Below are 15,591 nucleotides of genomic sequence, written 5' to 3' on the forward strand. Positions count from 1 at the left end.
TTAGTAGTATGACTCAAGCCATGGAAGATGAAAAGCATAGGGGGACATGGAAAGACTGTATCCCATTCCAGTACCTTGCAGTTTAGATGGTGGAATGCAGGAGAAGGCACAACACTTCCCAAATGCAGTCCCCTCAGGGCAGGAGAAAGTGGCATAGTACACAAGTGATTGGTCAGGAAGTTCACAGACAATGGGATCACAAGTCACCAATCTATCCCACCTTCCAAAGGTGCAGGTCAGCTGATCTTCTTTCTGAAATTAAAGTGTGATCATGTTTATTCGCTTTTGATGGTTGGAATGTACTAGAGTGGTACTCATCACGTACTCAGTACTTAGTCAAGGTATGTATAAATAGAGGATTAGTCTTCTCATTCTCTTACCAGGTCTCACTTTTCTATCTGAGATTTTTGAGTGAGAAAGAGGGTCCAATAATATCAAGGATGCACCAGTAAAAGGAAATCTGGAGCCTTTTTTTTTGCCTTAGTGTTCTGGTTTCCTAGATGAAGGGGACGCTCCATGAAATGTTAATAGCATACCTGGGCTTAAAAAGGATTTGGACAAGTGTCTCAAGGACAGATCCATTAACGTGTTTTAGCTAGGCAGGTATGGGATTGCGACCTCCTACAGCTGGGAATAAGGGATGTGAATTGTTACTGTAAGATTTGGGAATGTTAGGATGTTCTTAAATTTGTATTTAAATTGTTTTGTGTTTATCTTACTACATTTAACCTTCTTTGAGTGTAATCCACCTTGAAGGCTTAAGTAAGTTAATGGCAGTAAAACTTAGAAAAAGAAAGAATCTCCTTGGTGCTTCCGAGTGAACTGAATTGGCCACTGAAAAAGAAAGGATGCAGGGCTCGATGGACCATTAGTCTGACTCAGCATGGCACCTCGTATGTTGCTTGGGTTTTTATTGTAAATATTTCTATATTTATCATAAAGATTGGGGATAACTACACGGACTACCCTTAAGAGAAACCTGGGATGATTTACATTGCGCAGTAGATATTACCATGAGAAGCTTTCTGGGCAGATTGGATGGACCATTTTGTCCTTTCCTGCTGTAATTACTTTGTTACTATATATTACTATATCTTATGCTTTAAGACGGTAACTTTCAAACTGGCGCGTGAGCGCACATTGGTGCATGTGCATCAGCTTGCACCCAGGGCATGGCCATTTTATAACTTGCACGCGCATATGCTTGCAAGTTATAAAATATCCTGGCCGGTGCACGTGTGCCAAATTTTAAGTGGATATGCGCATGGGTGTGCAAATCCCGTTTCTACCACGTAAACCTGGGGATTTTAAAAGGAGTGCGCGCCCACACCATTGCCAGTTCGTCTACCAGTTTGCCTAGTTAACAGCTAGGTCCTCCAAACCCTCCTGGTTTGATAGCCTACACTCCCCCCAGTTACCCCTGGTCTTTTAAACTCCTCAGACATGGCTCGATCATTTTATTTTATAATTTGCACATCATCTATAGCAGAAGTAAAGTTATGCAGCAGGGCACCTTGGTGCATGCCAGGGCGCAAAAGTATTTACACGCGCATCTCTTGACCAGCACCTGAAATACCCAGACCCCACCCAACCCATTTTTGGAACTTTTCAGATACGCGCGCAGAGGAGTTTTCGCACATATCTGGGCATTTTTTAAAATATGGTTGGGGCGCATGAGCCCAAGTTCTTCACTCATCCCCTAATTGATGCACATGCCGGACTTTTAAAATTCACCTTTAAGAATTTAAATCCCTTTGGTCTAATTTCTGGTCCTGTATTCTATAGAGCTGCAGCTGATGAACTACCATATATGAGCTACTATAATCTTCAAAATGTATCAAGATATTTATATTTATATTTTTAGTAAATTATTTAATATTATGTTTTTAGTGTTATTTTTTGCTATTTGTTTGTTTTGAGGGTGATTTTCAGCTGAGAAGTCTTTAGTCTGAATTTAAAGCAGACATGCACATAAGTCTGCATTAAAAATTCATAGGCTGTCGCAGTACACATGTACACATAGCAACAGGAAGCTATACCTGCTCCTAAGCGTGTGTAACTTTCTGCATGCACATTTACGTGCATGCTTTTGAAAAGTGAAAGCATGCACATAATAGGGGTATATATTTGTTTTAAATGAATAGCACATTCAAACTGAAAAATGTAATGTAGTTTTGTTTTGTGGGTTTTTTTTTTAAGCAACCAGCAACAAAGCCATGGATTCTAGACTGAGCCCAGCTCAGGCCTCCCAAGGCCCCTACAGCCTGCCTCCCTTTCCCCACCCAGTAATAAAAATGCAGGGCCTAGGCCTAACTGCCTGAGCTGAACCAAGGCCAGCCAGGGCTTCCTCACCCCTCCCACTCTGAAAATATTGTTGGTGCCAGGAATCTCCCTGGCCTTCACATAACCCTTTCTGTAGTACAATGAAATGTGGGAAACAATAATAACAATAACAATAATAATAAAATAAAAACCCTGACAGTGGCGCCAAAGTGATAGCACTTTGGCACTGGCCTCAAGCTTGTCGGCACCATTTTTAAAGGATCGAGAAGTCACTTTCAGTTGTAGAACCCCAAGGAAGGGGGTAAATGGGGTTAGGGAGTCTCCAGCCTCAGTAAAAGTTTGGTGGGTGGATTGGAGGGGCCTAGGGAGTCCCTGGCTGAGCTCAGTTTAACCCAGTTTCATGGGCCTGGGCCCTATGTTTTGTTTTGGGTTGGGTTTTTTTTTTGCTAGGTGAAAGTGGATCAGAGGACCTGGGGAAGGCCCCAACTGGGCCTGGTCCAGGACCCACTGCTTTCTCAAGGGTGAGAGGGGGGTTAGAGGACCTGGGGAGGCCTTTATTGATTCATTTTGATATTGGAAATGTACTGCACCATAATAAACACTAAATAAACTGACCCCCCCCCCAAAAAAAAAACAAAAAACAAACTGATGGCATGACTTTGGAGCTAAACAAACTTGACGCCTAGAGACCTTGCTCTGGCAATAGCCTGCAGATTAGTACCTCGACAGCCATTCCTGAACGTTGCAGATCTTGTAAAATTGACTGCCGCATGGCAGAAACAAGTCTTGTCATTGTGTCTCCAATTAAAGGCTTTCAGGGCACGTTTCAGCCTTTTTATCCAGCCAGGATGAGAGTCACCCTTCAAAACCCTACTCAAAACCTCTCCAACCCTGTGGAGCTGAGGAAACGCCTCACGGAGCACTCTTCTGCTGGGATGGAAGAAAGTTGAGGACGCGTGGACAGAGTACTTTTTTTTTTTGCTGCATATTTCCCATACAACACTTCTGTTCAGGAGTGGTGTGTCAAGTCATACTGAGTTGGTTTTGTTTGCTAACTTGCTGTGTCGCTATGCTTGATTTTCCCGTGGTTTCTCAGTGCATCCCAACTGTCTTGTGCTGATTGTGGATTGTTTATGGATTTTCGTTTTGGATAATGTCTGCCTTCATGAAGGAGGGACAAGCACTTGCTGACGCATCATTTTGGATATTGTTTTTGCAGAGGTTATAGGAATGTAGCTGGAACGCTTAGACGGTAACTTTCAAACCGGCGAGTGTGCGCACATCTGCGCACATACGTTGGCCCGCACCCTGGAATGCAATCATTTTTGTAACAGATGCGCTCATATACACGCATTTATAAAATAGCCTGGCCACGAGCACTTGCCCCAAATTTTAAGTGTGCCCATGTAAATGCGCAAATCGGAGAATTTTAGAAGGCGCGTGCATCGCCGCCATTCCCAGTTTTACCATTTCATTCTCAGTTCGCCCAGTTAAGAGACAGGTCCTCCAAACCCCCCTAGTTTAATAGCCTTCATTCCCTCCAGTTATCCCCGATCCTTAAAAGCCTGCATATCTGACTTGTTTACTTTACTTTTTAATTTACATGTCATCCATAGCAAAGTAAAGTTACACAATAGGAGGCCTCCTTGGGGCGTGCCAGATCATGCAAGTATTTACGTGCATATCTCAGGTTCATGCCCCATCCAGGCCACACCACTTCCACACACCACTCCTTTTTGTAAACTTCCAAGATAGGCGTGTTATCTCAGCAGTTTTAAAATCCACTTGGTGCACACGAGCATAATATATTCGTGTGCCCCCTAATTAATGTGCACGTCAGGCTTTTAAAATTCACCTTTAAGCGCGTTTCTTTTGCTACATTGCACTCATCAAATGCATTTTTATCACTCAAATATATGGAACGGAGTGGTTCTTTTGGTTTGGCACAGCTTACATGTCAGCTGTCAGCAGACATTTGTTCTCTCATTCTTTTTTGCTATTTGGGTTGGAGATGCAAGGGAATATTGGACTTGCTGGTCTCTTAGTGATAATCTAGTGTTCACAGTGTCTCTCATGGAGTGGTGGTTAATGCCATTGGCTGGGCAATTATTTTGGGGGGTTGGTTATTTTGCTTGGCATCATTCTCCATATGCAGGAGAGCCCTTTTCTTTTATGCTATGGAAATACTAACCAAACATACAAAGTTCTTATATTTAGGGCTTACATCTCTGTCAGAATATGTGGTTTTTCTTAATTATCTGCTACAGCTAATTTTTTTTTAAATCTATTCATTGAATATAAATGGGTTGGATCATCCTATAAAAATGAAAAAGGTTTTGTGTTGTTTCTTACAAAAAACTAAAGCTGACATAGGTTTGCTCTTTGAGACTAATTTACCTATTACTCACTGAAGCATAAAGAGGGTTGGGTCAAAGATTGTTTCTCTCCTGCTGTTCATAAGAAAGGTGGGGTTGCTCTTTTGAGTAACAAATTCTCTAATATTCACGCTTTATTCTAATTTTCAGAGTTGCAGGGTAGATGGGTAAAAATGAATCTACTCATTGGACAATTGTGGGTGATAATTCTTAGTGTGAACATGCCCACCTTAGATAAGTCAGATTTTTTCAGGTTATCTCCTCAGGTGATACTCCTCTTATTGTTGGTGGAGATTTTAATCAGCCCTTGGATCTGTTAATGGATAAACAACTGTGTGTAAGGATCACTACCTCTAAATCTGTGCAAGTGATCAAAGATATGAGGATATTAGAAGGGTGTCTGACCCTTGAAGAATGTATCTCCCTACAAGTAAAGAATTCACTTTTTTTCCCATGCACACCAATCTTTTTCTAGAACTGACTATTTTCTGATATTTAAAGATTTAATTCCCTCTTTGACTGTAGCTGAAATGAGGAAAATCTAAATCTCTGACAATGCTGGTAGTTCAGTGATCTTTATTTGGCAGTCTGGTGTTTGGGCTCCATCAAACTGGAGATTTAATAATTCTTTTTGGAGGATGGGGAGTTTGTGGTAGCTATTCAGCAGGCCATTGAAGAGTATTTTAAATTTAATGATCCGTGTGTACTCCCCTATGCAGTGAAGTGGGCTGCTCTTAAAACTACTACAAGAGGATTTATTGTTAATTATATGGCCAAAAGTAATAAATTACGCAATACTGAATTGGCTCAGTTAGAAATGCAGATAAAGTGTTTAGAAAGCATATGTACAAGGAGTTTTTCATATGCTTCGCTCCAGCAATTGCAGAAACTAAAATACTTTGCTTAATCAAAGGGCTAGCCATTCCATTTTCATACAGAAAATGAGTTATTATTCTAACAACAAGGCGGGTTATGTGCTGTCTATGTTTCCCAAAGGGAAGAAAACCTGAAAGTGTGTTAAATCTATACGTACAGTCACTAATGAAATTCTGGTTGAGGACACTGATGTGCTTGCCAATTTTTGGAACTACTATTGTAAGTTATTCTCATCTGAGATCCTTCCTGTATTTGCAGGAGTGTTCTGCATTTTTAACATCCCTTGCAAAACCATCCTTATCTGACCATGAGAGGACTGCATGGGAAGGGCCAATAACAGAATTACAGATTTCTGCAGCCATCCGCTCTCTTCAAGCTCACAAGTGATGGTTTTACGACTGCATGTTTCAGAGTGTTTGCTTCGAAGAATTCTTTGCTAATCCTGCCTTGCTAAGCTATCCAGGAATTTTTTTTTACTTCTGGTTGCATGGCTGGCACTTTCTCAGAGGCCTTAATGATAGTACTTGAGAAATCTGGTTGTGATCCACTTGAAGTTCCAAATTATATGCCAATTTCATTCATCAATGTGGACTGTAAGGTCTATGCCAAAATTGTAGCTTCTAGACTGACAAAGATTCTTCATAAATTAATCCACACGGATCAAACTGGCTTTATGTGTGTGCCACTTATTGTAGAAGACGAAAATTCCCTGCTTTCCTTTCCTCCTTACATGCAGAGAAAGCTTTTGATCACATGGAATGGACATACTTATTTAGAGAACTAGAGTGGATAGTCCTAATTGTATACCTATGATCCACATATTATATAGCAACTCTATGACTTGGCTGTCTACTAAAAATTTACTCTCATCTCCTTCTCAGTTGGCTCATGGTATTAGACATGGCTGCCCCCTTTCTCCTCTACCTTTTTAACTTAGCTCTGGAGCCTTTAGCTATTGCTCTACGATCAGAAGCCTCAAATTTCATGGGCGCAGATTGACAACTATGAGTATAAGCTTTCTATATAAATGCAGATTACATTTTGATTTAACTCTCTTTTCCAGAGGAAACTATTCCTAATCTGCTGCAATTGATAAACCAATTTGGTACTTTTTCAGGTTATAAAATTAATTGGTCTAAACCGGCGGTTATACCTCTAAATGTACATTATTAAAATCAATGTTTTAATTGAACTCCTTTCAATGGAAATCCAAAGTTCTGAGGTACTTAGGTATGTGGTTAAATAGTAATTTGGAGTCCACTTTCTTAGATAATTCTAATTGGTCTCCTTTAGATTTGACATGGTGAAGGAGGTCTGAGTTCATTAAATTGTCTATCAATCTTTTACTTCTATGTATTTTAGGTTTGTTACCAATGCTATTCTCTTCCCAGTTTTATAAAACAATTAATAGAATCTCAGCTGAATTTTCATGGAGGGAAAAAACTCCTCATTTAGCGCTGCATAAACTAAAACTTCCCAAGAAGTTAGAGGGTCAATTGTCCTAATTTTTTCCTATATCATAATGCATTTCTTTTGAGTCAGGATGCCCATTGAGTGTCACAGGAAACTGAAGATGAACCCCCAGCTTGGTTAGAACTTGAAAGATGGATGGTTGCTACTTTAAATTTGTTATATTTTTCCAGCAAAGTTTCATGATAACTCTATACTGTTTTCTACTTATTCACCCTTTGGTTTATTCAAAGTGAATGTTGAATAAATGGGTCAATTCCATATTTGTTCCTTTGTGGAATAGCCTTATATTTAAAACTGATAAACCCATTTCCTGGTTTCCTTGGGTTTTTAAAGGTTTCTGATCTATTGCTCATGTTCTATGTAGTGGCCAGTTTCCATGTTTACAGGAATTGCAACTTACATACAACCTTTTCTTTTCAGTGTTGAGGTTAAGACATTGCATTCTCTCTTGGAAGCATAACTCTTCCAAACATAGAAACATAGAAATGACAGCAGAAAAGGACAAAATGATCCATCCAATCTGACCAGCAAGCTTTGACCTAGATTCATAATTTTGCTATAAATTTCACAAAAATAGGGGCATAGTAATTTTTGAGATACCGCTTTGCATAGGTATTTTACCACAACATGCATTAAATGTATCACACCCGTGATATTTTTCACATCACAAGTTGTGAAATGCCCAGACAGGCATTTCTATGATTTGGGCTGCTTCTGGTGTGTGAGACAGTGAGTGAGAGTGAGAGAGAGAGAGACTTTTTGTAAGGCTCTCTTATAAGTCAACTATTTATAACACTGTAGGTGGCTGAACTAGTAATTTGAGATGAGGTTTTTGTGGTGGTCTAGGATTTGGGGGGCAGTTTTATATGCACACTCAGAGGTACAAACAACACAGTTCACATTAGTGAAGATTTGATGTGATTTGAAGTAAGGAAAGGTACACAAAGATGAGATTTGTATATTGTACTCTCGACCAAGCTGCTATCAAAACCTCACCTTGAATTACTAGTTCACCCTCCTACAGTGGTATAAATAGTTGACTAATATGTGTGCTACCCCAAAGGCTCTCTCTCACTTTCTCTCTTTCTCTCTCCACTCCACTCCCTCTCCCCTCTCCAAATTCCATTTCGGGCATAATGCCAGGAAAAAAGTTGTAGTTATTTCTGGCATTATAACATGCATTATGCTATCACACGCAACGTTAAACACCTCCTCCCTTTTGAATAAATTTTAAAAGTTTGCATACGAATCTCACGATGCATTTTTTTTACGGCTGTTATGGCATCATTGTGGGCGTTAGGGCCCTAACACATTTTGATGAATGACCCTATTAGTCTGCCCAGCAAGCTTATGGTAGCATCAGTCATGCCATACAGGTCTCCCCCATAATAGTAGCATCAGGGGGTGGCATCTGCCATGCCATACAAGTTACCCCCATACTTAGATTCCCAAACCGTCAAAATCAGGGCTCTTGTTGGTTGCTGAGTCCAGTTACTCATTACCTCTTGCCGTTACGCAGAGAGCAATGTTGGAGTAGAATCACAAATATAAGTCTTATTGGTTAAGGGTAGTATCAGCCACATCAGCAAGTTACCCCCATGCTGATTTGTTTTCCCAGACCTTAAAATTCAATGTCTTTGTTGGTTGCTGTCTGAAACTAATTCCCCTTTTCCTCTTTTCTCCCTACTATTAAAGCAGAGAGCAATAATGGAGTTGCATCAACAGTATGAAGGCTTATTGGTTAAGGGTAGTAAATACCATACCAGCAAGTTACCCACTTGCGTTCTTTGCTTCATTTCCATCCTCTAGCCTTTAGGGATCCACAGTGTTTATCCCATGCTCCTTTGAAATCTTTCACCATTTTTGTCTTCACCACCTCCTCCAGAAGGGTATTCCAGGCATCTATTACCCTCTTCATGAATAAATATTTCCTGACATTGGTTCTGAGTCATTCTTCCTGGAGTTTCATTTTGTGAACCCCTAGTTCTACTGATTTCTTTCTAATGGAGAAGGTTTGTTGATTGTGCATCATTAAAACCTTTCAGGTATCTGAAGGTCTGTATCATATCTCTACTGCACCTCCTCTACTCCAGGGTATACATATTTAGGACCTTCAACCTCTCCTCATAAGTCATTTGATGGAGACCCCACCACCAACACCACCACCTCCATTTTTGTCACCCTTCTCTGGGCCACCTCCATCTTGCCTCTGTCCCTTTTGAGATATGGTTTCCAGAACTGAACACAATACTCCAGGTAAGGCCTTACCAAGGACCTGTACAAGGGGATTCTCACCTCGTTTTTCTTACTGGTTATTCCTCTCTCTATGCAGTCCAGAATTCCTTTGGCTTTAGCTATCGCCTTGTCACATTGCTTCGTTGTCTTTAGATTGCTAGACACTATCACCCCCAAGGTCCCTCTCTTGCTCCGTGCACAACAGCCCTTCATCCCCATTCGCATACAGATCTTTTGGATTACCACACTCCAGATGCATGACTTCTTGGCATTGAATCTCAGCTTTTGAAGAAGGATGAAAATGGTTCGTGAAGGCTGGAAAGTATTTTTGAAGGAGCACTATTGACTAAAAAAATAGAAAAGGCTGTGCAACAGATGTGGATGCCCCCTGAAACAGAGGTAATATCGAAACGTGGATCAATGTCGGGGTGAGGATCTGAGTGCAATGTCAAGCTAAGTTGTTGGTTTTGAAGTTTTTCCTCCTTTTAAAAAGAAATAGTCATTTAAAGAGATTGTTCCATTTTGGACCCGAGTACAGTGATATAGATATATGTGGACAAAGTTCTTATTAAGACTAAAGATTAAATAAGTTAATAAAGTAAAGTTGGACTTCTTTGAGAATGCAGTTTGTGGGTGATATAATTAAACTGTACTCTAGAGGGTCCTACAAAGAAATCTGGTGGTGTGAAAAAAACTTTTGCTGTGCATATTTAAAATTATAAAAAATATAACTGGGTGATGAGGTGTTTTGGTGTTTTGGGATTGAATCTCAGATGCCAGATCTTCGACCACTGTTCCAACTTGCTTAAATCACATCTCATTCTCTCTACTCCTTCCAGTGTGTCCACTCTGTTGCAGATCTTTGTATCATGTGCAAAAAGACAAACCTTATCTTCTATCCCTTCTGCAATGTCACTCACAAAGATATTGAACAGGACCGATCCCAACACTGATCCTTGTGGCACTCCGCTTAACACCATTCTCTCTTCAGAGTAGTTTCCATTTACCATCACGTGCTGTCTTCTGTCTGTCAACCAGTTTGTAATCTATGCCACCGCTTTGGCACTCACTCCCAAGCTTCTCATTTTATTCTCAAGCCTCTTATACTTGACCATATCAAAAGCTTTGCTGAAATCCAAGTAGATCACATTGTGCACTCTTCCTCAATCCAATTCTTTAGTCACCTAATCAAAAAGATCAATCAGATTTGTCTGACAGGACCTTGGGTCCAGAAATCCTCCTGACTGTAGATAGTTCGCTATTCATGATTTGGTGGAGGTCCCCGAAGCAATTACTGTTTGTCAAAACACACTTTCTCTAGGGCATGCTGTATCTGGTTTTCATAAAGTATTAAGGCAAGATCAATCTAACTTTTATTTTTTGCTTAGCAAGAATCCAGTCAAGTTGCACAAGACTAATCCCCTTTGTTCTAACCTCTATTGGTTTTGTATGGCTGATGTGGGGACATTGGATCATAATCTCTTTTACTGTCCTAATGTGTAAATCTTCTGGCAAAGTGTTTGGCAAATTATTAGTAATATTCTTGGCTTGAGGTTCCCATTTCATACTCTATTGTAATCTTGAAATCTATCTTGTTTTATGATTCCCTTTCCTTTTTGGCTAGGAAGCTCATGGATATTTTACTTTCTATTGTATGCCAGAATATTTTGGGATGTTGGAAGGATTGCTCTATGTCAAATGTTACTTTTTGGTAGAATACTGTATGTCTCACACATAAGTATGAATAGGAAAATTAGCCAAGCTTTTGTCATTTCTAAACTCTGGTGTCCTGTAGAGATAAATATCGAATAGACTACAAAATACTAACAATACTACACAAAACAATTCTAGGTCAGCAAACCAGCTGGTTAACTAAAACCATCGAACCCCACGCCCCAAAACAAGAACTACGCTCAACAAACAAAGGTCTCCTAAAAATTCCTCCTGCATGAACCACGCAACTCACCACAACTCGAGAAAGAGCCATATCCATTGGAAGCCCCAAGCTATGGAACTCCCTTCCAATCAAAATAAGAACACAACTCAACCAAAAAACATTCAAGAAGGAACTAAAAACCTGGCTCTTCACCAAAGCCTACTTAGATACTCAATGACAACCATACATCCAGTTGCACAACCATCAAACCAAAAGAGACAAGTACACACTAGCCCCTCCAAGCAGACTGATATCTATTGAATCCCGCAACTACAAGAAGCATGATAACCAACCAAACCATACAATTACTGTAACCTTTCACTGAACAGAATGTACTAACAAACTGAATGTAATTGTATAATGTAATTTGAATCTTAATATATTGATTAGCGAACCTACTAACATTCCCCTTTCCCATCGACAATTGTAAACCGTTATGATGGCAAAATCGAATGACGGTATATAAAACTCGATAAATAAAATAAATAAAAATAAATATATGTTGACACTTTATAATGGTCGTACATTTCTTTATGTATCGTACTCATCTCTCATGGTATTTGTATTTCTCTTGAATGTATTCCAAGTATTGCTTGTATTGTTCTAGTTTTTATAATCAATAAAAAAAATTTCTGGACTTAAAAAACAAACCAAAACAAAATTCCTGGGCCTGCACATCCCCTAGTGGATAAATGCTTTCCCCACCCCCAGCTCCATCTCCTGGAATGCCTCCTGTAAATGAGAGGAAAAGTATGAACATATTGATGTTACTCATGTCTTTTGCCCTGCACAACGCCCCCCCCCCCCCCAGGTAATTTTTAAAAGCCAATTTACATGCACAACTTGTAAATCCTTTTTAAAACTACCCCTACAGTCCTAAGGGTGTAATTTTCCATATAAATATGTAAGATCCAATTTTATATGCAAAAACTGGCTATTACAAAATTACCTGGGTGGGGGGTTATGTGTGATTTTTCTTGTATTTTTCTGTGAAGAGAAAAAATATATTCCCAGTGACAGAACTGGAGGCAGGGAAAAATTTACCTGTGTACTTTTGATTTTCAAAATTATGCTCCCTAGCTTATGAGTGCCTATGCCACGCTAAGGTACATGCAGTCCTCTTAATTTTCAAAGTGGACTTATATATGTGTCCACTTTGAAAATTTGGAATGAAGTCCGTATGTACAAAGCCCTAACAGGTACATTTTAAAAGGAGCTTTTACATGCGTACTCACAAATGACAGGGAGGGAGAGAGAGTATGTACACCTCTTTTAGAGAAACAATCTGACACTCTTACAGGTAGATTTTAAAAGCATTGCATTTTGCTTGTGCAAAAATGGCCCCATACCCATCTGTAAGTGCATGATTCAAACCTTTGCATACAATAGGAAGAGGGATGTGTTTTATGGTAATAGCCTATTTATCACATGCTTTGCATGAGTAAGAGAGAGCAAGAGAGAGAGAGAAACTATCTAAAAGACCCTTGTAATAGTTATCTATTTATATCTCTATAGGAGACCCATCTAGTAACTTGAGGTGAAGTGTAGGGGTTAGGGGGGGCCACTTTGACATGCAGAGTGAGATGTATGAACAGAGCAGTACACTCTTGTGAAGATTTGATGTCCTTCAGAGTGAGGAAACTCACACAACAATGAGATTTGTACAAAGATCTCTCAACCTAGCTTGATGTTACCCAGGTAGAGAGTCCATCAAGCTAGGTTGAGAGAACATTATACAAATCTCATCATTGTGTGAGTTTCCTCACTCTGAAGGACATCAAATCTTCACAAGAGTGCACCGTTCTGTTTGTATGTCTCACTCTGCATGCCAAAGTGGCCCCTAACCCCTACACTACTACCTAAACCTCACCTTCCCCAGCCTAAAAATGCCCAGAACACAATTAAATTAGCATTGCATTGTGGTGTTTTTACATGCCATAACACGAGTTGGAAAACAACTCCCTTAGCCAGCTAACTTCTGAGTGAACCAGCTAAATGATTTTGAATATGGGCCTCCATAAATCCTAAAAATTTATGAGAGATACACTATAAGGGTGGGTAGAAGAAGACATATGAGACACTAAAAAGAGTAGTTAACTGAGAACCCTATTGTAACTAATCAGAAGATTTTAAGTTCCGAGAATAAAAAAATTCTAAATATCCAAACTTGAAATTATTCTCATGCTTTTTGACATTAAACTAATACCTTACTATTTTAAGGAAAAAAGAGCAATTTTTGGAAGTCAAATACCTGCAATCTCTCATTTTAGGATTTTTGGGTTTGGTTTTTTTTACATATTTTTGAAAGCATTATATTTCTAAATGAAGTTTAATTGACATGAATTTCAGGTTCATAAGCAATAAGGTGAAGATTAGTCTCCAAACTGCCGCTACATGTGGTAGAAGATCATGTTGCCTTAGTACAACTATCAGGTTACATTCAGAAGGTTCCATGAATATAACCAGAAACAAGTGAACCATTTGCAAGCAGAAAATAATTGAGATACTAAAACAAATTGGGCCTACAAAAAGGAATGAATGCTAGCTGTTTACTTTAATAGCACTGCCCACCTGCAAGTGGACAAATCCTTGACCAATTTTGTTATGGAGGGCAAATCCTCTCTCACAGTTCACAGAGCACTTCATGCGTCCGGGGCCCGAGGAAGTGCAAGTCACGCTGGCATGGTCGACCTGCAGTGGTATGCAGAACCTGGCAGAACAGCTGTAAAGGGATCAAGAGAGGGAGAGAAACATTATATAAATGCATCATAACTCATCAAAGTCAATTTTCATCAACAAGCAAATTTACATAGGAATAAAAGCTTATTTTATTTTTAAAAACTGGAGGACAAAAATAAGTCTCTTCTTTAGGGATAATATCACATAATAATCTTGCACTGATCAGCTTTTTCTGGATATTTAGTTCCATACAATGAGGATAACTTTCAAAGAACTGCACATGGCCCCATATATGCGCATATATAGAGCCACGCACAAATACACTTAGGGGTAGATTTTCAGACGAGCGCGAACAGCCTACTTTTGTTTGCGCTCCAGGCGCAAACAAAAGTACGCTGGATTTTAGTAGATACGCGCGTAGTCGCGCGTATCGGCTAAAATCCTGGATCGGCGCGCGCAAGGCTATCGATTTCGTATAGCCTGCGCGCGCCGAGCCGCGCAGCCTACCCCCGTTCCCTCCTAGGCCGCTCCGAAATCGGAGCGGCCTAGAAGGGAACTTTCCTTTGCCCTCCCCTCACCTTCCCCTCCCTTACCCACCCGCCCGGCCCTGTCTAAACCCCCATCCTACCTTTGTTGGGGGATTTACGCCTCCCAGAGGGAGGCGTAAATCCCCGCGCGCCAGCGGGCCTCCTGCGCGCCGGGCCGCGACCTGGGGGCGGGTACGGAGGGCGCGGCCACGCCCCCGGGCCGTAGCCACGCCCCCGTGCCCGCCCCAAAACGCTGCCGACACGCCCCCGCAACGCCGCGCGCTCCGGCCCCGCCCCCGACACGCCTCCCAACACGCCCACTCCGAAAACCCCGGGACTTACGCGAGTCCCGGGGTTCTGCGCGCGCCGGTGAGCCTATGTAAAATAGGCTCACCGGCGCGCAGGGCCCTGCTCGCGTAAATCCGCCAAAATCTGCCCCTTATATTTTATAATCTGCACGCATATATCTGCATAGATTATAAAATACATATATCTTTCATGTAAAACACATGTGTGCATGATAAGTTTTGTGCAAATGTTTGCAAGACTTTATTCGTGCATACATTTGTGCAAATGACAATCGTATACTTGTATGCTTTTTCACAGCGCATGTGAATTTCCAGTTCTTCTAGGAAGGTCTTATTCCAAGATGGCCTCCCTCCCCTAGCAAGGCTTCCTAATTTTATCACTAGGGGCATCCATAATCTGACGTCCCTGGTGGTGAGGGATGAAGGACACCTCTTCCCCATGGGGGGGATCCAGAGATGGATTAGAGTCCTGAGGATGGCCTGCAGGTATCTCCAGGCCCGTTTCAATAAGCTGGCTTCCTACTCATGAGGAGTAAGTACATTGTGGGAAATAGGATTATGGGTGGGGGTAGGGGGTGTTGGAGTGGGTAAGAGGTGTTAGATGAGTATAGGGGCAATAGGAGGTTGCTAGGGAAGAATAGGGATTTGAGGAGCAGGTAGGGACAATAGGGGTTTGAGGATAGGTAGGAGGGATGGGTAGTAGGGCTATGGGAGATTTGGGGTGGGTAGGGGATGATGCAGTAGGTGGGGGGCAAAAGATATTGAGGAATGGGTAGGGGCTGTGAGGCAAGGGGTGGCCATTGTGGTCGGGTAAGAGCCAATTGGAATAAATGGATGATTAAAATGTTTTATATTTCATTAATATTATGATATATGTATATGTGTAGCTAATGTATAGG

General features: G+C 40.8%; 1 protein-coding gene across 2 annotated transcripts in view; it reads right to left on the reverse strand.

The window, feature by feature from the left end:
* Positions 1 to 15,591, reverse strand: part of PAPPA2 (pappalysin 2) — a 459,501-nt gene that overhangs the window by 129,170 nt on the left and 314,740 nt on the right. For both annotated transcript variants that reach the window (XM_029618757.1, XM_029618758.1), the window contains 2 exons: positions 13,750 to 13,900; positions 75 to 252 (listed from right to left, as the gene is read on the reverse strand). In XM_029618757.1, the coding sequence (XP_029474617.1) occupies positions 75 to 252; positions 13,750 to 13,900 (329 nt within the window). The remainder of the gene's footprint in view (positions 1 to 74; positions 253 to 13,749; positions 13,901 to 15,591) is intronic.

This window comes from Rhinatrema bivittatum, chromosome 10 (assembly GCF_901001135.1).
Source record: "Rhinatrema bivittatum chromosome 10, aRhiBiv1.1, whole genome shotgun sequence".
Taxonomy (NCBI): Eukaryota; Metazoa; Chordata; class Amphibia; order Gymnophiona; family Rhinatrematidae; genus Rhinatrema; species Rhinatrema bivittatum.